The sequence below is a fragment of the Python bivittatus genome, unplaced genomic scaffold (assembly GCF_059951505.1).
Source record: "Python bivittatus isolate LINGU-HERP-01145 unplaced genomic scaffold, Pbiv_v1 ctg000700_np1212, whole genome shotgun sequence".
Lineage (NCBI taxonomy): Eukaryota > Metazoa > Chordata > Lepidosauria > Squamata > Pythonidae > Python > Python bivittatus.
In genome coordinates this window covers 57,282,060-57,305,417 of record NW_028277098.1, presented here as the reverse complement: position 1 = coordinate 57,305,417, position 23,358 = coordinate 57,282,060, and the positions used below count along the sequence as shown (strand labels likewise).

The following is a 23,358-nucleotide window of genomic DNA, read 5'->3' as shown; positions in this document are numbered from 1 at the left end:
CTGGTGAAGGGTCTTCTTGGCTGCAACTGCCATCTGTTCTTCAAGCAGGAGCTGTGAGTCCAAGACCACTCCTAAATTCTGCAACAGTCTTGAATTGGAAAGTACAACCCCATCCAAGACGAAAGATAGAAATTCTTAAGGACTAAAGGGACCAAATATCCACAGCCACTCAACAAGACTTGTTGGGACTGGGCCTAGAGCTGTTCCTCCTCATTAACAGCATCATTTACATGGCCCAGGATATATTATTGGGCATCACCTGCATACTGATAAAACTGGACCCTGAACTGACAGATGACCTCACCAAGTATAGATGTTGAACAGAAGCGGGGAGAGAATTGAGCCCCATGGCACCCCACAGGTGACAGTCTATAGATTTGAACTCTTCCTTGCCCCAGTCAACACTGACTGGACCTGGCCACAGAGAAAGAAGGAGAACCACAGGAACATAGTGCCCCCCACCCCCAATGTTTGCACCCTGTCCTGTCTAGATTATTTGCTAATGTATTCTGAGGATCATGCTCTCTACACTGATTAAGTTTGACACTTTTGACTTTGGGATCATGACCTCTGCACTAACTGGAATAATTAGCCCTTGTTCTGCCTATATTGGATTATTTGGGCTACCATATTTCCTAAAAATAAATTAAGATGACTCCTGAAAAAGTAGATTTTCTTCTGCCTTGGATATCTGCCTGTACTATCTGGATGTACAACATTTTGAGTCCTAATTTTGTTGCACTGAAAATATAGCTGATTCATCTTACCAAGTTACTAGGCTTGGATAGATGACTTTCAGATGAATCCTTGTCTTCTTTATTCCACTTTTTCTGGGAACATGTACTATTTAAACTTTTGCATGTAAATCTCTACCCATCCTTGGTTCATCATTTAAGCCTGATGGAGAACTCAGAGGACAAATGCCATTTTAGAACAATACTCTTGCTGTTAGAAAAACTAAGACAATTAGATTGACCTTTCACCTACAGTGGTATTCATTTATAACTCAGTTTGTGTCCCCACTCAGATAGTACCAGTTCAGGCCACCTATAGTTATCACCTGCTCCAGCTGCCAAATGCTTTCCCACTCTACCCTGATACGGAGGCCTCACATGATTTTCAGGAACTTCAAGCTGTGTTCTTGGCCTCCTTAAGAATTACACTTGGATTATTCTCCTGGTCATCATTGTCAGGAAGCCCCCCTGCCCCTTGCTGTTGGGAATTATGCCTCGCTTTCTCCCCTCCATATAATCATCTTACAAAACTGGACACCAAGTTTATTGGACTACACAGATCAGGCCTGTGACTTTTTATCTACAGCTTCCAACCACACTGAAAATACTTCCACTTTTCTACTGCTCCCTTATGGTCCAGATTTCCCCTTGAAATGCTAGAGCTTCATAGACCTTGCAGATTGGCTGTTTTCCACTGATTTCGTCCATCCACAGAGGTCCAACCATGGGAGACTAATGTCAAGACTATTCATTGTTCTTTTAAGCAGAGGGAAGATGCTATGACTGCTTTCCCCCATTATAGCAACTGCAGTGATTTTTTTTAAACAAATCACTAAAGAAGTAAACATTGTATATATGGGATGGGTTTCGAAGCCATTTTTTATGTTGTCCAACTGATCAGATGAAGAGAGCATGGGGTAGGGTGTGAAGTTCTCAGTAAGGGTGTGCAAAAGTGGATGTTATGGGAATTGAATATACAGAGAACTCTAGAATATTCTGACCTTCTTGTGAATATCACCAATCCAGCTAATTCAGGAGTAATCCAGTGATTTTCCAGAAATTAATCTTCCTTAACAGAAGTAGTCCATTATGTTCTGGACATAGTACAGTCCTTTCATCCAGAATATCACATCCAGAGTACTATTCACTGTTTCTAGTTTGGAATATTAACTTCTGGAAAATTGGTTTACCAGTCCTGGAACAACTATAGCAGATGTGTATGGCCTAGAGGAGGAATATTCAGCTTTGCACATCCCTATTTCTCCTTGTTTCAAGGTCAGTAGCAATGAAGACTAGAAAATAGCCTGTTTCTGAAGTTTGGAGAATAAAAATGGTGGTGGTATAGAAGAGCTTCTGTATATATGTGGTTTCTGTATTCCTTTCTTTTCTTTCCTATCCCTTCCTGATAGAAATAGGGTCACTTTCCCAAGTATATTTACCTCTGCAGGCCTCTGTGACAGCAGTCCTTTGCTAATTATTCTGACCTTTGCATAAATAGGACCCTTTTATGACAAGTGAACACCAGTCATGTCATTTCCTATGTAAATTGAGATTATAAATTATATTCTGAAGGTCTTGAAATATTTTTCATCTGCTCTCTCCCCTTTTTGTCTGTAAAAGTTTGCACAGAGAAGGAGCACCTGGTATTTTTGCAAAGGTTGAAGCAAACAGATGTTGAGGCTTAAATCACAACAAACCAAATCAGTTACTCATCCAGTTTTCCTTTTGGTCTTCCTATCTGGGCTCTCTGAGAATGTTTTTAATTAGCTGCTTTTTTGAGACCCCTAGGAGTTGGCTTAGTGGTCAGGTTTAAAGGTTGCTATTGCTGTGGTCCAGAAGTCAAACTAATCCAGAGGAAAAATGGCAGTAAACTTGGTTATTGATATATCTTGTTCCATATCCTACCCTTCTGATAGCAAACATTGCCAAATATTTCAGGGAGAGATACTTAAAATAAAATATTAAAAAAATAATCCACTACAGTGGGTGGTGCTACTGTTTTGTTTCCATGCTGAGTTTGCATCTTGCTTTAGACAGCCACACTGTCTCTTATCTATATGATAAGAGAACAATAAACAACCCTTTCTGGCATTGCAGATCAGCAGGAGTTCAATAGGGTGAAAATTATGCAAGTTGGTCCATGATACTAATGCTTAGGAGCAATCTAGTTATAGAGGATCTAACAAAGGGAGGGGACCAGAACAAATAATGCAGTAGAAACCATAGCCAAGTTAATTTAATTAGGCAGCCTGACCCTCCCAATTAGTTTTATTTGCCTTTCCACAAAAAGTAAAGTGCTACCTTGCCTTTATAAATGGAGCATCACAATGTCTGTCCTCGTTATTCCCTTGTCAGGGAATTCTGATGCAGAATTGCAACCCACCTATTAATGGAGGGTCAGTCAAAGGTTCTCAGGGTAGTGCTGCTGGGTACTGTAGTTTCTCTAGTCAATCTGAGTCTGTGTCCTTACATCACATGGTAATAGTGAGAAATATGCTTGTTCAAGTTGGTGCTACCTTGGGTAATCATGTTTCTTCCTATGGGATACTTTTTGTATTTCTCTCTGTAAACAGATCCTCTATATGTTATTGGTCGTTTTGGCTGAGAGTGAAACAAGCCTTCAACTAGGTTTTCTGGAGCAGAATGAGGGTTAGAATGAAGGCCCAGAAGTGTGGAAAAATAACTGATGGAAAGTCCAGAGGCAAACTAACTCTGAAAAAAGTGTGCACAGTAGACATTGGGTTGAGAATCAGGAACATATAGAAATGGTAGACAACAGCACTTCAAACTCAGTCTCTAAAAGGTGCTCTGGAACACATGGGAGTGCAAACATAGCACCTGTCTGCAATACTTTAAAGCAGCCATACACTTTCCTGGGATGATGTATTTGCATGATTGTGGGAAAAAGATATAGCTGCTTTAAGGTGCTGAAGTCAGATGCTAAGTTTGGGCTCCCACATGCACTGAAACACCTTTTGAAGACATGGATTTCAAGTACTACAGATCCCTAGTAGACATGGGAAGAGGAAGCTCAGAGAAAAGGGTAGTGAACAAGGAAACTGAGACAATAAAGAAAATGAAAGTGGGGAGCAAAATGGACATTGGATTGCTTAATCTAGAATTCAGATCCTGATAAGCTCCTTTCAGAAATGTATTATATAAAGGGAGCATTATGCACAGAAGTGGGTATATGAAATCAAGAACCTCTGCTTTTGACATTATTTGTTTCTAACATTTGTTCTCCAGGGAGTGTAAAATAAAGACCATGAATGCAATTAATTAAAAGTAATAAAACAACTATAAATTAAACATGGGTTTCTGTGGAAGAAAGCCCTCCATGAGAGATGAAGACCAGCTGGGATTCTAGTTCACCTGGAAAACATACTTATCTTGAAACCTGCATATATAGCCTTTCTTTTATAGAGATCCATGCCCAAGATACATATATAGGGAAGCAGTCAAGAAGCTATCTAACTTCCATGATAGACTCTTGCTATCCCTTTCTGCACTTGTAATTATAGCACTTTTGAGGCCTGTTAATACAGATGCTCACAGCTAATTTTTGTCAATTTTGGCTTCTGTTAGTAGTTCAGCATTGTGAATGGTGACCCTTTAGGGCCAATAAAAGTATGGGGTGAATTTGCATACTAACATAAACTAATCAGATAGTTCTTCCCCTATGTACTCCTAGTCAGTTATACCAGGGTTCTTAAATTGGGGGGTTGTGAGACCCTGGGGATCACAAGCAACTTAAAGTGGAGGCTTACAAAATTATTTTAAAGTTGATCAGGTTTTAACATCAAATGATATAATTTAGCATAACTTAAGTTGATATATTTCAGGACGATTGGAATACAGTGCCCACAATTTCCATTTGGTCTATACTGTCTTTTGTTGTTGTTTAGTCGTTAAGTCGTGTCCGACTCTTCGTGACCCCATGAACCATATTGCGCCAGGCCTTCCTGTCCTTCACTGCCTCCCTGAGTTTGCTCAGTTTCATGCTCATTGCTTCAGTGATGCTATCTAACCATCTCATCCTCTGCCGTCCTCTTCTCCTTTTGCCTTCAATCTTTCCCAGCATCAGGGTCTTCTCCAAAGAGATCTCTCTTCGCATTAGGTGGCCAAAATATCTGAGCTTGAGCTTCATTATCGATCCTTCCAATGAGCAATCAGGGTTGATTTCCTTTAAGATTGACTGGTTTGACCTCCTAGCAGTCCAGGGAACTCTTAAGAGTCTTCTCCAGCACCACAGTTCAAAGGCATCAATTCTTCGGCGCTCGGCCTTTTTATGGTCCAGCTCTCACAGCCATACATTACTACTGGAAAAACCATAGCTTTGACTATGCGGATCTTTGTCGGCAAGGTGACGTCTCTGCTTTTTAATATGCTATCTAGGCTTGCCATAGCTTTCCTCCCAAGGAGCAAGCGTCTTTTAATTTCATGGCTGCAGTCTCCGTCTGCGGTGATCTTGGAGCCCAAATAAATGAAGTCTGTTACTGCTTCCATTTCTACCCCTTCTATTTGCCAGGAATTGATGGGTCCAGATGCCATGATCTTAGTTTTTTTAATGTTGAGTTTCAAGCCAGCTTTTGCACTCTCCTCTTTCACCCTCATCAAGAGGCTCTTTAGTTCTTCTTCACTTTCTGCCATTAGGGTGGTATCGTCCGCATATCTGAGGTTGTTGATGATTCTCCCTGCAATCTTAATTCCGGCTTGTGATTCTTCCAGCCTGGCATTTCTCATGATGTACTCTGCATATAGGTTAAATAAGCAGGGTGACAGTATACAGCCTTGTCGTACACCTTTCCCTATTTTGAACCAATTGGTTGTTCCATGACCGGTTCTAACTGTTGCTTCTTGGCCCGCATACAGATTTCTCAGGAGACAGGTAAGGTGGTCTGGTATTCCCATCTCTTTAAGAATTTGCCACAGTTTGTTGTGATCCACACAATCAAAGGCTTTTGCATAGTCAATGAAGCAGAAGTAGATATTTTTCTGGAACTCTCGTGCTTTCTCCATGATCCAGCGAATGTTGGCGATTTGATCTCTAGTTCCTCTGCCTCTTCGAAACCCAGCTTGTACATCCGGTAGTTCTCGGTTCATATATTGCTGAAGCCTAGCTTGTAGGATTTTGAGCATAACCTTGCTAGCATGTGAAATGAGTGCAATTGTGCGATAGTTTGAGCATTCTTTGGCGTTGCCCTTCTTTGGAATTGGAACGTAAACTGACCTTTTCCAATCCCGTGGCCACTGTTGCGTTTTCCAAACTTGCTGGCATATTGAGTGCAGCACTTTAACACCATCATCTTTTAGTATTTTAAATAACTCAGCTGGAATCCTGTCATCTCCACTAGCTTTGTTGTTAGCAATGCTTCCTAAGGCCCACTTGACTTCACTCTCTAGGATGTCTGGCTCAAGGTCAGTGATCACACCAGCGTGGACATCAGGGACATTAAGATCTTTCTTGTATAGTTCTTCTGTGTATTCTTGCCACCTCTTCTTAATCTCTTCTGCTTCTGTTAGGTCCCTGCCTTTTTTGTCCTTTATCATGCCCATCTTTGCACTAAACGTTCCTTTAATATCTCCAATTTTCTTGAAGAGATCTCTAGTCTTCCCCATTCTATTGTTTTCCTCAATTTCTTTGCATTGTTCATTTAAGAAGGCCTTCTTATCTCTCCTGGCTATTCTCTGGAAATCTGCATTCAGTTGCTTATATCTTTCCCTTTCACCCTTGCTTTTCGCATTCCTTCTTTCCACAGCTATTTGTAAAGCCTCATCAGACAGCCATTTTGCTTTCTTGCATTTCTTTTTCTTTGGGATGGTTTTAGTTGCTGCCTCCTGTACAATGTTACGGACCTCCGTCCATAGTTCTTCAGGCACTCTGTCTACCAAATCTAATCCTCTAAATCTATTCATCACCTTCACTGTGTACTCACAAGGAATATGATCTAAGTCATACCTGAGTGGTCTAGTGGTTTTCCCTACATTCTTCAATTTAAGCCTAAATTTTGCAGTAAGAAGCTCATGATCTGAGCCACAGTCAGCTCCTGGTCTTGTTTTTGCTGTCTGTATAGAGCTTCTCCATCTTTGGCTGCAAAGTATATAATCAATCTGGTTTCGGTATTGACCATCTGGTGATGTCCATGTGTAGAGTCGTCTCTTGTGTTGTTGGAAAAGAGTGTTTGCTATGACTAGCTTGTTCTCTTGACAGAACTCTATTAGCCTTTGCCCTGCTTCATTTTGTACTCCAAGGCCAAATTTGCCTGTTATTCCGATTACTCCTTGACTTCCTACTTTAGCATTCCAATCCCCTATGATGAAAAGGACATCTTTTTTTGGTGCTAGTTCTAGAAGGTGTTGTAGGTCTTCATAGAAGCGGTCAACTTCAGCTTCTTCAGCATCAGTGGTTGGGGCATAGACTTGGATGACTGTGATATTGAATGGTTTGCCTTGGATACGCACTGAGATCATTCTGTCGTTTTTGAGGTTGTACCCCATTACTGCCTTTCCCACTCTCTTATTCACTATGAGTGCAACTCCACTTCTTCTAAGGGTTTCTTGCCCACAGTAGTAGATATAATGGTCACCCGAATTAAATTCACCCATTCCCGTCCATTTCAGTTCGCTGATTCCCAAGATGTCGACGTTCAATCTTGTCATCTCATGTTTGACCACATCCAGCTTGCCTTGGTTCATAGATCTTACATTCCAGGTACCTATACAATATTGTTCTTTACAGCATCGGACCTCCTTTTCGCTTCCAGATACATCCACAGCTGAACGTCCTTTCGGCTTTGGCCCAGCCGCTTCACTCTTTCTGGAGCTACTTGGAAATGCCCTCCGCTCTTCCCCAGTAGCATATTGGACACCTTCCGACCTGAGGGGCTCATCTTCCGGCATCATATCTTTTAGCCTTTTAACATTGTCCATGGGGTTTTCTTGGCAAGGATACTGGAGTGGGTTGCCATTTCCTTCTCCAGTGGACCACATTTTGTCAGAACTCTCTGTCATGACCTGTCCGTCTTGGGTGGCCCTGCACGGTATAGCTCATGGCTTCACTGAGTTACGCAAGCCCCTTCGCCACGACAAGGCAGTGATCCATGAAGGGGTTACTGTCTTTAGGAGGTTGTAATCTGGAGGGCATCAGGTTGGAGAAGATAGATGTTCCTGCATGTTCAGATGGGGGGTGGTACCTCTGATTTATTATTATTAATTTTTATTATTTTGTAATTTTCTGAAATGTTTTTGTTTTTATTTGTATTACATATTTATACTATAAATAAAAGTCAGTTTATATGGCAGAATATAAACATATACAGATATAAGAAAGAAAGAAAGAAAGAAAGAAAGAAAGAAAGAAAGAAAGAAAGAAAGAAGGAAAGAAAGAAGGAAAGAAAGAAAGAAAGAAAGAAAGAAGGAAGGAAGGAAGGAAGGAAGGAAGGAAGGAAGGAAGGAAGGAAGGAAAGAAAGAAAGAAAGAAAGAAAGAAAGAAAGAAGGAAGGAAGGAAGGAAGGAAGGAAGGAAGGAAGGAAGGAAGGAAAGAAAGAAAGAAAGAAAGAAAGAAAGAAAGAAAGAAAGAAAGAAAGAAAGAAAGAAAGAAAATGTATAACTTAGCTCCAAAGAAGAGCCCAGATAGTTACTACACTGTGTAGATTCTTTCAACCAAGCCATTTGACATTGTGGCATCTAGACACATATAATGAGATGCAGTAGGGTGAAGAATTAATCAGGGAGTTTGTTCAGACACGTATGTTCTTCTAGCTCCATAACTTGGTTTCATGTTTTTATCCTCACTAAAATTACAATTACATACATGCATAAGCACACAGATGAAACCACATGAAAATGTCATTTTGGGCCATGGCAAAATTGTCCAATGGCTTTTTTTAGTCTATGCATGTTTGGTATTTTTTTTTAAAGGCTTCTCTAATCATAGCTTTTTCTCTGATCACAGGGAGCGTGTGTGTGGCACAATCAGTCAAGATCCCCCGGGAGCCCAAAGAAGGAGAATTTGATAAGATCATTCGACGCCTTCTGGAAACATCCCATGCTCGAGCTGTCATCATATTTGCCAATGAAGATGATATCAAGTAAGAGTCGAGGGACTAATGGTTTAGGGACTGTGAAGGAAAATAGAGAAAAAAAAAAGAAAGAAAACATGGGAGAATAGGGCAAGTAGAGGGGAGAAAGCTAAATATGAATCTTGTCAATGAATAAAGTAGAAAATTGGCTGGTGTGGGTCTTCTGGGCTGTGTGGCTGTGTTCTGGAAGTTTTGTTTCCTAACATTTCACCAGCACCTGTGACCGGCATCTTCAGAGTGCAGGAGCACAGACAGGAGCAGTTCTCTCTGTGCCCAGGGTGATGTGACCCTTTTGTGGGTATTTATAGAGATCTGGGGGGAAGGGGGATTGGGGGGTTGGGTTACTGAGTGGCTGCTTGTTTTGGTGTCAGAATCTGTGTGTATCTTCCTGGGGATTAGGCAGGGTTTTTTCTTCTATTGAATTGTTAACGAGGGGCTGCTGGGGGTGATTAGCAAGTTCATTGTGTGAACTGTTCACATGTCCTGGTGGTTGAGCTGAGTTTATTGACCTTTTGCAGGCTGTATTTTTCAGGATTGGTAGCCAGGTTTTGTTGATTTTTAGACTCTCCTCTTTTTTTTTTTATTGAAACTGTGCTGATGTTTGTGAATCTCAATGGCTTCCCGGTATAGCCTGGTATAGTGGCTGTTGGTGTTGTCCAGTATCTCTGTGTTTTCAAATAGGATTTTGTGTCCAGTGTGCTTGAGAGCATGTTCAGCTACTGCAGATTTTTCTGGTTGCGGTAGTCTGCAGTGTCTTTCGTGTTCTTTTATCCTGGTATGGATGCTGCGTTTTGTAGTCCTGGTGGTATGCGGTATACTCCTGCGGCGGTGAGGGGATCCCTTTTGTCTTTTGCTGATTTTAGCACTTCTTGTACTTTTCTGGTGGGTCTGAAGATTGTTTGGAAATTGTGTTTTTCCATCAGTTTTCCCATGCGGTCTGTGACCCCTTTGATGTAGCGCAGAAATACTTTGTTGGTGGGTGGCTGTTTTTCTTCTTCAGTCGCATGTTATTTTCTTGGTTTGATGGCTCTTTTTATTTCATTCTTGGAGTAGCCATTCACTTGTAGGACCCAGTTAAAGTGGTTAAGTTCAGAATTTAGGAATTGGGTTTCGCAGATCCGATTGGCACGATCCATGAGGGTTTTGATAATGCCTCTTTTCTGACGTGGGTGGTGGTTGGAAAAACACAATTTCCAAACAATCTTCAGATCCACCAGAAAAGTACAAGAAGTGCTAAAATCAGCAAAAGACAAAAGGGATCCCCTCACCGCCGCAGGAGTATACCGCATACCATCGGGACCACAAAACGCAGCATCCATACCAGGATAAAAGAACACGAAAGACACTGCAGACTACCGCAACCAGAAAAATCTGCAGTAGCTGAACATGCTCTCAAGCACACTGGACACAAAATCCTATTTGAAAACACAGAGATACTGGACAACACCAACAGCCACTATACCAGGCTATACTGGGAAGCCATTGAGATTCACAAACACCAGCACAGTTTCAATAAAAAAAAAGAGGAGAGTCTAAAAATCAACAAAACCTGGCTACTAATCCTGAAAAATACAGCCTGCAAAAGGTCAATAAACTCAGCTCAACCACCAGGACATGTGAACAGTTCACACAATGAACTTGCTAATCACCCCCAGCAGCCCCTTGTTAACAATTCAATAGAAGAAAAAACCCTGCCTAATCCCCAGGAAGATACACACAGATTCTGACACCAAAACAAGCAGCCACTCAGTAACCCAACCCCCCCAATCCCCCCTTCCCCCCCCCCAGATCTCTATAAATATCCACAAAAGGGTCACATCACCCTGGGCACAGAGAAAACTGCTCCTGTCTGTGCTCCTGCACTCTGAAGATGCCGGTCACAGGTGCTGGTGAAACATTAGGAAACAAAACTTCCAGAACATGGCCACACAGCCCAGAAGACCCACACCAGCCATCGTATGCTGGCCGTGAAAGCCTTCGACAATACAAAGTAGAAAATTGTCAGCACTTTGAGGTAGGCCAAGTCAGGGAACAGACAGTGAAAGGACTAGTGGAACTCTGTTGATATAGGGAATAATAATAGAATTTTCATAGCCTGTCAGTTTCCCTCTGCCTCCTCTTATACCAAACAGAATCAAGGTGGGGTTATCCTGAGTTTCTTTTTTACCCCTCTTCCGTGCCAGAGTTAAGTTGACGTTTACTAAAAGTTCTTGCATTTCTTCTTGAAGGCTATCTCCATATTCCTTCCTCTATAGCAACATATCTGGACCAATTTTGCATCGTTCTTTTGTGTTCCAAAGTGGAATCAATGTCTTCTGCACTTCTGTAAATTAATATGTTTCTGAAGATATTTCTGGCTGTTTGTTGTAGGTCAAATATGTTATCACCAACTCAGAACAGGCCCATCAAAACAGGTCAATCCTTCTTCAATCTGTTTGTGTTGATCAATCCCAACCCCTCAGGACTGCAGTATGCATTATATTAGAAGCCATAATCCTTTCCCTGGGATTGTACTTCCTTGTGCTTGCATGGCATAGAAAAGATATAGTTGTATCCCTCAGACACTTAGAAATTATTCCAGTATCCAGTATCATGGAAAAGGTAAATTTGAGGAGGAGTTATTAATAATGGCTGTATATAAAGATGAAGGTCTACATTCCTGGATTTTGTCCCAGGAAGAGTTCCACAGAAATGCTTATGGGAAGCTTGTCCTTGATTGTGCCATAAAAAAGCACTCAAGTTCCAAGGCATTTTAAAACACAGTGTATAGATTCAAAGAAATATGATGCCAACCCGACTGTGGCTATTTGAAGTTTCATCATCTGATCATTAATTTCACAGATTTAAAATACTTTTAGAAATTGTGTAGCTTGAGTATAATTTTAAAGCCTCTTTTTCAAAAACACTTTCCACAAAGATTATGATCTTGTGAGGAAATTTTCAAGCCAGATCCCATGGGTATCTTTAGTAATTAAAAAGATACTTTCAAAGTTATCCAGTAATCGTTGGAAAGCAAAATATGGCTTTTTCCAACAGAGTAAATGAAACTAACACAAAGTGAAAAACCGAAAGTACACATTTTCTGATTTAGTTCTTTAGTTCTTGCAATTCTGAGTTGCACCTGATCTTGCAAGTATCTAATTTATTAATCAGCAAATGTTGGCAAACATAAGTAAATTGACATTTCAATCAGTTTATATCAAACATGCAAACAGCATAAGTTTCTGTGAAGCTTTTCAAAAAAATATCTTGTTTACTTCCACAAAATCAGGGGATTTCCTTTGCAGTGTAAATGACAAGCACCATTAAACAGAGATTCATAAACATTTGCCTATCTGAAAATAGGCTGTAAACTGGAGAATTGCACTCTGGTGGCAATAGTTTACATTCATCTGGAAAGTTCCTATTTTTCAGGCAATGGTAAGCTCACACATACTGCTGAGCCAGTTGATCTCACAGGATTTATTCACATGATTCATGCAATAATTTTTCAGATAAGAAAGCTCTGTGCATTTATGTATTTCTGGTATAACACATAAGAACTTTCATAATTCTTGAACCTGCATTTTTTTAATCTTCTCAAATGGCACGTTCTCAAAATGTGCTTATTTTATAGATTTCCTTCTTTCTCGTAATTCTAAACATGTAGTTGCATAGCTACCATGATAAGCTGAAAGTTCACCCCAAACTGGTGGTCTCCAAATGTCACGGCAATGATGGGAGTTATAGTACAACTGTGAAAGAGTTTTGGGAGACCAGGAAAGGAATGGAATGGAAAGGAGACATATTGTAGATTATATATTTACTACCAGACTAGCATTAAAGATACTTTACTGAAATCTGTATAATTCTTGAATCCTTGATTTTACCCAGCTTCATGGGGCTTGATATCAGTCTTGAAGACTGTAAAAGGAATTTCTCCCCTTCATTTATAGCAAGTTAATTATGGCAAATCATTCAAAAATATCTGCCCCCTGGCCTGAGTTGCCATTTATGAGATAAGCTACCAATGAACCCATCTTCTGTCTCTTGATTTTCGTCTCTACTTTCCCTTCCAATCTTTTCTCAGCTTACTCACAATCTCCCACCCCAATATAGAGAAAAAGCTGCTTTCATTTAAGAGTGAGCTGTTCACTTCCATTGGTCAGCACAAGAGAGGATAGCTTAGGAGATGATCCAACTGCTGTGTCTCCATAAAACCAAAATGGGATTTTTTTGGTGTGCTTTTGCTTCTGCCCAAGATATACTGATAAGTGATATGCAATTTGTGGAAAGGCTGTGCATTATGTGGGTACAAGAAAACAGTGGAGGAGAAGTGGCAAGCTGGATTCTATGCCTTAGCCCAGAGTTGCATTGCTGTAAATTGGCAAGTATAATTAGGCTGCCATTTTGTCAGATGGGGAAGTGAGTTAGAATTCTTCATGTGAGTAACCTGTAGCTCTTCCTCAATATGATGCTTTCTAGTTAGGCTGGGATCACATCTCCCAGAATTTCTGATTGATTGATTGATTGATATATATATAGATATATATATATATATATAGATATATATATATAAATTCCCCTCTCACCCCTATGGGTGGTACGTGTCTTCCTCAATCTCGGGTCTTCTACCAGAGGCCTGGGAGTTTGAGGGTTCTGTGCAGTATCTTAGCTGTTCCTAGCACTGCAGTCTTCTGCACAGAGAGCTCTGATGTTGTTCCTGGGATCTGTTGGAGCCATTCTCCCAGCTTAGGAGTCATGGCCCCAAGTGCTCCTACCACCACTGGGACCACTTTGGCCTTTACTTTCCACATCCTCTCTAGTTCCTCCTTCAGGCCCTGGTACTTCTCCAGCTTCTCATGCTCCTTCTTCCTGATGTTCCTGTCACTTGGCACTGCTACATCTATCACTACCGCTGTCTTCTGGTCTTTGTCTACTACCACGATGTCTGGTTGATTAGCCAGTACCTGCCTGTCCGTCTGGATCTGGAAGTCCCACAGGATCTTAGCCCTGTTATTCTCCACGACCTTCTGTGGAATCTCCCATCTGGACTTGGGGGGGGGGGGTCTAGCCCATACGCTGTGCAGATGTTCCTGTACACAATGCCAGCTACTTGGTTGTAGATGGTATATACATATGGTATATACATACACATACACACACACACACACACATACATACACATACATACATACATACATACATATACATACATACATATGTATACATACATACATACATACATACCCTGTTGCCTTTATTGCACAGATTTTTTTTTTAACTTAAAGCATCCCAAATTCAATGTAAAGCAATAAATAATTGTGTTAATTCATGAAATGGAAAAAAATATCTAAACTCCATAGCTGGACAATAACTTTGTTGATTTAGGCACTTCACTTGAATGACTCAAAGTGGCTTGCAACCAATGCCCTGCAAAAGAGGATGATTTTAACCTGCTTCCTAAAGTATAAAAAAGTGGAAGCTAGCCTGATTCCAGGGGATAAAATGTTGCCAAGTGAGGGGGTTACTGCTGAGAGTGTCATTCTCCAGGTTCCCCCCTACCATGTCTCTAACAGTAAATATCCTGTCCTGGTTAGAGTGTATAAGTGGGCAAATTCTGCCAGGAGAAAATGCTCCCAAATATAACAAGGGCCCACGCTGAACATAGCTTTATAGGTTACAATCAGCATCTTGAACTGAGTCCAGAGGACTATTGGCAATCAGTGCTGTTCTTATAAAATAGGTGTTATTCTGGTGAACTGGCTAGGCCTGGCCATCAGGCAAGTACTTGTGTTCTGCGCCAGTAGTTATTGCAATTGCAGTTATTAGGATCAACCATAATGAGACAAACAGTGTATCTGGTTCAGTTTCCTATTCAGTGAGTCATTGCTTATAATTTTATTCTTCTCACATTCTAGTCTTCCCTCAGCTGTGAAGCTAAATGGATAACTTGGACCAATCTCTCATTCACACCCCCACAATGTTGTTCAGATGGGTATAGGAACATATGTATCACTCTGCACTGTTGTACAGTGAAATGCAGTCCAATAAAAGAAATGCCCAATTCCCATGGTAATTCAGTAAGCATTGCCTATTTGCATTGGCTGAAACGCTAATCACTTGTCATCAGGTATACCACCCAGGAATCATTCCTGAGAAAGGGAGCAAAACTTTTTGGGTAGAATTCATAGCACATGTCCAGGCTATGTCCAGTTCTATAATGCCTTTAGTTGTGCAATTCAGTCTACCCCACTTTAACAGGGGCAACAACAGTATCTCATCTTGGCAGCTGTTGAGGCTTGCTCTTAGGATCAGTTGAACCGCTGTGAATTCCTGTCACCTAAACTAACTGATGGATTAAAATAAAGGAGTAATGACATTTCTCTAGTTCTCCAGAGGTTGAGACATCATTCTGTGTACCAAAATTCATGTAAATATTCCTAGTTAATGCTGCTCAGTGTCAGCCCCACTAGGTAGATCAGGTCAGGAAATCAACTCCAGAGGAAGGCTAAAACTGCTTTTATTGAGATTGGCTCTGATAACAGTATCTTGCAAATCTGATTGTGCTGTACTTGCTCCCCCTTCTTATACTCCAGTGAATCAGGGAGGCCTGATTCTGAATATTATCTTGCCTCTCAGGGCTTAAAAAGTGTTTCAGTCCCTTTTGCCTAGGTAACAATTCCTGCATATTTCCATCAAGGTCATTTTCCTTACTCTCTACACCAGTGACCATAATAAAGTTAATAATATTCGTATTTTGAGAAAATGCATTTTGGCATGCATATTTTGAAAGCAAATACATCCCATATATTTTAAAAACAAACAGTCACAAATAGGTGAAAGTACCTATTTATTAAGTAAGAATACATTTGAAAAGTTTTGGTGTATGATGCTCAACATCCCTTGCTATTGACCATATTGGCTTGCGTTGATGGGAAATAAAGTTCAAAATGTCTGGATTGCACCAGATTTCTTATCAACATAACATTTGTAACAGATGAATGCACACTGATTACCCAATTTTGCTTATAGTATTTGTCAGCCTTCCCAAACTTGGTCTTCTCCAAACTAGTTGGGACTACAGTTCCCAGAATTTCCAGTCATCATGGCTAATGATGGCTATTAATTCTAGAAGTTGTTAATTCCAGGGTAATCTATAAACTTGTGGCTTTAAGAATCCCAGTACTTACTCTAAAACACTTTATAACATTTAAATTATACGTATTGAATCTTCCTGTAGAAATGTAATGAATGTTCTTCTTAGACTAAATTTGTTTCCTCACATCTCATACAGTGATGGGTATTTTACCACAACTTTCACCAGTGTATTAGTCATTTTCACATAAGCTTAAAATCTTTTTGTAACTTAAAAAGTACACATACATTGGGATAGATGGTCTAGAGTAATTTGAGTGACCTTAAAACCTGGAAACATATTTGTTTGAATGTAGCCTCCATGAAATTAACACAAACAGCTCCTCTCAATAGATTAACTACCTAGAATAGTAGTTCTTTGCAAACTGAGGATGAGTCAGCAGTGTAACATGGCTGCAAAAAAGGCAAAAGAAATTTAGGTTTCATCCACAAAGTATGAGAAGCAATTGTTCCACTAGATTCTGCTTTGGCCAGACCCCCCCCCCCCCCCTCCAGATTTGGGCACCACACTTTACAAAGAATTCAGAGAAATTGGGACAGATTCAGACAAAGGCAACAAGGATGATTTGGGGAATAGAAATTCAATCTTATAAAGAGAAATGAAGGAACTGGGAATGTGATGAGGACATTGAGGAGATACAATAGCACTGTTCAAATACCTAAAGGATGTCACAGAGAAAAAAAGCCAAGGCCAGATTGCTAGCATTCCAGAGTACTGGACACAAAATAATATATTTAAGTTATAGGAAGGCAGATTTGGATTGTTAGAAAAACTTCCTATCAATAAGACTAATTTGGCAAGGGAATCCAGTTACTTAGTAAGGTGCTAGGTTCCCCATCATTGGTTATGTTTCAGTAGCGTTTGGGCAGCTATCTGTCTGGGATGTTTTAATTTGGATTCCTATACCTGAGGTTAAATTTTATGGTATAAACTGCCTCTTCCAACTCTATGAATCTATGATTCTGTGATTCTAGTATGGGAATAACTGCACAGGGTTTATGGTAATACTTAAATTATATATAATCCTTGTGTGGTTATAGATGTTTTCACTTTTAATGTGTCCATTATTTCTATGTCTAGCTGCTAGATGATTGCCCTTGTCCTTGAACATTTCAGTTCCGCTTGTTCCACGGATCTACTAAATGACCTTGAGAAATTCTCTCTTCTCTGCCTTTCTGCTTCCTCATAATGACACACTATAAGTTTCTCAGGTTGTGCAACAGCTATTATTAAGTATTGCCACAGAACACAATGGATTTTTGAGGTCCTGAGATAGATAGGACTGTGGCGGAAAAATGAAACATGGTGGAAGACTCACCCCCAAAATTCCAACAACTGGAGAGAATCCAGTAATCATTTTACTATTTCTAAAGCTAGCAAATAACAGTAAGTCATGGTCTCTTGCAGCAAGAGCAAGAGCCCCAGGGTTACATAGATCTTATATAGAATATTGATCAAAGATATTTCAAGCATACGCACATTCTATAGAGACACCAGAGAAGAATTACTTTACAACTGATAAGGATGCAAGATAAGAAGGAAGACATAAATATCATTCAAAGTGCCAAAATTCTATAATAATGTTCTTTGAAATGCAGCATAGTGGCTTTGATATATGAGAGATGCCAACATTTTAATTGTTATTCTAACAAGATGATCCTGTACTTAACTTCAGAAAAGAGGAGAGATAAGGAAGCAGTCACTACAACATCCCTGAATTTGTTACCTTTCACTAAAGACATAAATTCTATCGGTATTTGGAGTTATTGGCAGAACATTGACACAACTATAAAATATCCTCAACTAAATGAACGACTGAAGAATACATGGTAGTTTGATTACATATTATAAAGTTAGCTATTGCTATAATAAGGATAACAACTTTTTGGTTTTTTTTTCCATTCTATTTCATCCCTCCACAGGATAAACTTGAGTTTGATGATATTTTGCTGCATGTTATTTGCTACCATTGCATGCTGTTTGCTGTCATCTGTCTTTCTTACCATGATCACTACTGTGTTTGGTGCTTCCTCCTTCCAAAAGGACTTGTTTTTAATGTATGACCCTGGAGCTGCCTGTCATTCAGTCTTGTTACTTCTACTCTCTTAATCACTTTTTAATCAAGCTTGTTATTGACAAAGCATCCATTGATCCACCGGACACCCTTCCCATTTGTTTTCCTGCTAAGGGCTTATTTAAAACCATCCAGCCACACTTGGTCTCCAGTTTGGTAGCTCTACACTCTGTATTGAGCTCATCCCTGTTTCTTTTAGTTGTATCTCTGCCTTCTAGGAGCACTCCTGGTTCCTGAGGATGGAGGCTGTTGAAGTTTTCTTAAGGCAGGAGAGGTTCTAAACATTCAGAGAACGAGGAATGTTACAGATCTCCAGGCATATTTTGACATCTGCTTATTTAGTGGGCAAATAATACAGTTGTAAGTCATCTTATTTCAGTAATGTTAAAATGAATTATTGAATCATATGTAAGCTTGAATTTTTAAGAAAGGAAAAAAGTCGAAAAATGGTCATTCATCAAAGTAAAACAATATAGAAATCATCAATCAGCCTTGACTACAATAATGATCTATTTTGCTTGAACATCCCTGGGGCAGCTAAAATCCCTCTGGCCACTCTTGAGAAGGGGAAGGGCTCTGATTTCTTCTGCTTTCCTTCTTCAGGGGTATATACTTAATGAGGATATATGGAATCTCTTCTTTTGCCTCTTTTTCTTATCAGGGTATTATTTGGATTAATTGTGCTGCTTTGAAAAAAATGAAACCCCAAAGATAGTGTACTAACTTTCCTTAAAATCACAGTATTGCACATATTGCTGTGCTGAAAATTTCTGCTGCACTATTTCAATTTCATTTGATGGAAAATAAATTGCTTTTGATTCCCCCGCCCCCAAAATAAAAACATTTTGGTGAAATTCTCATGAATGGAATGTGGAATTCTTGCCTTAGTAATGAAGAGGTTGCATGGATGTTTTATAAATATATATATCATTTCTCCAACACATTTCACCAACAGCCTGCAGCCTTCCTGTCTTCCCACATTTTTATTCAACCTCAAGGAAAGAGAAGATAGTGCAACTCCTCCACAGAGGAGATTTATATAAGAGAAAACAACTGTACCTTCTGTCAGTTTGCCCCCCCCCAAAAAAGCTCAAAATACTCCCCAAATAAATACTAAAGACCTTCTAAAGCTTCTTGAGAATGAGGTAGAAAAATGGGATAATTTTTGCAAAGGTTGAAAACTGTTGAGAAACATTAAGAAAGACTTTAGCATAGCATTTCACTAAGATTATCTTGGTGCTTGTTACTGTACTTTCTTGTAATTTCTGCCTATTTTTTACTGATTAAAATCATGTGGCTGAAAGATGATAATGATACAATAGGCAAAGTAACTGTGTACCCCCCCTCCCTCCCTCCTTTTCAAGGAGTTTTTGATAGCTTATGTAAATGATCTTATTATAAAAGTGTTAATGTTAGACTGGGAAATCCTAAAGTAATTTAATCCTGTATAATAGTTGAGATCCATTGAACTATACAGTAGTTTTCACTCCCAAGCTCTCAAAATCTGCTCCTGAGTAATCTCAGCTCTCTGGGGCAGATCTTGAGAGCATGGGAAGTGGTGAAAGAGGGAGAAGAAAGATACACTGTTATAAAGTGATGTTGGACCTCACCTCCAATGTCCAGTATAAACCCCACTAAACTAAGTATGTCTTAACTTTGGTGAAGACCTGCATAGGATTGCGTCCTAAGGTGGAGGAACAACAATTCAAATGTAGAGCACATGCCTTTTCTGTAGAAGGTCTCGGATTCAGTTGCAGTATTCCAGTTAAAGGGTCAGAGCTGTGCATGACCTCTGTCTATGTATCGCTCTCTCCCCTGCCCAAAATATTGGGGACGCAGAGATTCTTTTGGATTCAAAAGCAATGACCACACAGTATGAGTCCTTAAGTCTTTATTCCAAGTCAGTATAAGAAAATAGCATAATAACATTACATGAGACAGCAGTCAGGAAATAGCCAAGAATATAACATAACACAAGGCAAGAATCAAAGAATATTCAAGAATACAGGAAACAAAGAAAGTAAGACCTTACACCCTTCTGCCAGATAGGGAACCCCAAAGAGATGGTGGGTGGACCCCTTCAAAGCTAGCAAATATGCAGCAACCTCCTGTTTAGGTCTGCATCCAAGTTCCATCCCGTGGGGTGGGGGGTGGGGATTGACTAGCTTATATAGGCTCTGAACCACCATTACTCACACCCTTTGTTGATGGTTTCACTTCACTGGAGTTTGCCAAGGACAAGATTATCTTATGTTGTACCTGGAATGCTTTGTCTAATTCTGCCATGGCGCAGCGGCTTAATGACGCTGAAAGTGGCCAGCCAGAAATGGTCGACACTTCAGCGGTTCAAGCCCAGCTCCACGCAGCAGAGCGAGCTCCTGCTTCCTCCCCAGCTCCTGCCAACCCAGCAGCTCGAAAACTGACGTGAGTAGATAAATGGATACTCTCACCCCAGTGGGAGGAAAATGCTGGCGGCGCTTAGCCGTGCATGCCCAAAAAAGGCGCGAAGCAACGGAAACCCCTCCTCCTGCGCTTGCCAGCTGGGCTGTGCTCTAGGAAGGAAGCAATGGCAAACTACTTCCGAAACACCTTGCTTTGAAAACTGCAGGGCCTCGTCCAGGCAGTCGCCGCAGAATCGGTAACGATTGAGTGCGGATTAAAAAAAAAAAAAGGTTAATGACTAGTTTAGTGGTTAAAGCATCAGGCTAGAAATTGGGAGACTGTGAGATCTAGTCCTGCCTTAGGTATGAAGCCACCTGGGTAACTTTAGGCCAGTCACTCTCTCAGCCCTTAGAAGCAGGCAGTGACAATCCAATCCTGAAATCTTGCTAAGAAAACTCCAGGGACTTGTCCAGGCAGTCATCAGGAGTCAAGAGTGACTCAAAGGCATGATGACGATGATGATGATGATGATGATGATGATGATGATGATGATGATGATGATGGAAGGAAAGGAGACCGTCTCAAAGTTAAGGAGTACCTGTTTCCCAAGGTTTTTGGATTGAAAATGAGAGAGATCATCCTATACTACACAGATGTCCCATCAAGGACAGGGCAAAATAAAATAGAACCCAATTTAGTGACTAAAATAAATGCTTGCTTAATTCTGTATTACATAACAAAGGTTGATAATTTTGTATCAACCATTACAAAGGAATATAAAGTTCTAGGTACCAAGCGAAAGAGGTGCACATCACTATCCAATTCCTCCTTGCCAATCTTCTGGTAAAACCACTGGGACCACTGCTTACAATCCAGTAGAGTTTCCATCAATCTGAATAGACAGTTCCCAGTTAGAAACACAAACATTTTGACTGAGTGTGAAGTAGTTTTCTATCTTCCTGTACCCAAAATCTTTTAAACAGCTTCTTGGTCATCATGGAACAGTAAAGCCTTTTATTGGTTGTGGTAAAAATACAGTGAATAAATCTTTGTTTGGACATTGACAGAGGGGGTGTGACTCGCCCTTTTTCAATGGCTTTTGATAGTATCAGCCATTATATCCATCTGGATTATCTTATTGGTAATAGGAGACATTATTATTTGCAGACAGTTGCTGCTTAAAATACAAACTACTATATGATGTCCCTCGGGACTCTATTTGGTCTCCACTGCTTTTTATTATCTACCTGAAAATACTGGAGGAAATCATGGAAGTTTGGAGCAGGATGTCATTAGTACACAGATGTATCCAGACTTATTTTTCTGAAACATCTTCAGATAAAGGAGTGATTCTCTTGAATGCCTGCCTGCAGCTGGTAATGGATTGTGTGTGTGTGTGTGTGTGTGTGTGTGTGATATATTGAATTTGGAAAAAGGCAAGATGGAGGTGCTCATTGTGAGGGTCCATGATTCCAGAGTGATGGTAGGTCTCCTTGTTCTGAATGGGATTACACTTTTTAAGAAGGAGCAGATATACAGTTTTGGGGTACTTCTGGATTTTCATCACTCTTCAATTCCCAGATTGAGGCAACAGCTAGAGATATTTTTCATCAGCTTTAAGTGATATGCCAGCTCCTTTCCTTCCTGGAAGAAAATGATCTTAAAACAGTAATGCACATTCTGGTAACCCCAGGCTTAAACTATTGTGGGACTGCCTTTGTGTCTAGTCCAGAAATTTTAGTTGGCACAGAATTCAGCAGCTAGGTTGTCCTTTGGAAGATCTCAAAGAGATCACATTACACCTGTACTAAAAGCATTGCAGGATCAATCAGTTTGTTTCAGATGAAATACAAAGTGCTGATTATTATATTTAAAACCCTGTATGGCTTGGGTTCAAGGCATAAGATAACACCTCTTTAATTACCCCTCCCTACTTGTTGAGATCATCTGAGGAGGCTCAGTTAAAGTTGCTGCAGGCAACCTGGGATCAAGTCTTCTCTGTAGTCACCCAGGTTCTTTGGAATTAACTCCCTGTGGAGCTGAACTCGCTTTTTAAAAAGCCCTATAACGTAGTTTGAATTGTTGATTTTGTTTAAATTATTTCTAGCAGCCTTTTTAATTTAGATTTTAAGTTTTTACTATAAGTTGCCAAGAGACTTCAGTAGTTGGCAGTATAATAATTTTAATAAATAATAACTAAATAAAATTTCTCCCAGCTTCTGCAATGAGCTCATGTTGGATTTACTAGTTACTGGACTTGGCAGTAATTTCAGAAGCTGGAATAGGTTGTGGGGAGTAAATTAAAAATGGGATTGTCTGGTAATGCAGAATGGCACAGGCATTTTTTTTCAGACTTTCCCTAGAGACCATCATATCATCATTTCGGGAGATATTGGGGCAAAGATGCCAGATAAAAACAGTGAAATGATTAAGCTACATGTTTACTTCAATCCTGTAACTAAGTCCTCCTGACTTCTTATATGTCAAGGGACAACTTCTGCCATGGAATCCATTATACACTGAGGTCATATCTTCCAGAGTTTACTTATAACATGGGAAGGTTATATTATGGGTGCTAAGAAGTGTCGTAGAACCTCAAATTGCTCCGAAATACATGGTCTCACTAAATCTGTTACTTCTTCATGTGAATAGCATGTGAAAAAGGTCCTAAATGCCTGATCCTGAGTGTCCAGCATCCATCATATAGTTTATATGCATACCCCATATTTTCAAACTATGCAAACAGAGGATCACTGTGTACTCAACTTGTGAGACGTAGATATGCTCTGATTGAGCTATGCTTGCTCTGAAGATATTAAAGATTGCTTTGAAGAAGAATCTGGATTTGGATTTCTATCTTTATCCATAGATCTAATGCTGTACAGAAAAATAAATATGGCAAATAGCACTTAGTGCTATGAAAATTGGTAACTGAATAGGCTACTGACT

At 40.0% G+C, this 23,358-nt stretch overlaps 1 protein-coding gene across 1 annotated transcript in view; it reads left to right on the top strand.

Annotated features, from left to right (window-relative positions):
* The window catches only part of GRM4 (glutamate metabotropic receptor 4), a 320,041-nt gene that overhangs the window by 190,073 nt on the left and 106,610 nt on the right, over nt 1–23,358 (top strand). Inside the window, exon 3 of the mRNA XM_088154016.1 lies at nt 8,689–8,824. Within this exon, the coding sequence (XP_088010142.1) occupies nt 8,689–8,824 (136 nt within the window). The remainder of the gene's footprint in view (nt 1–8,688; nt 8,825–23,358) is intronic.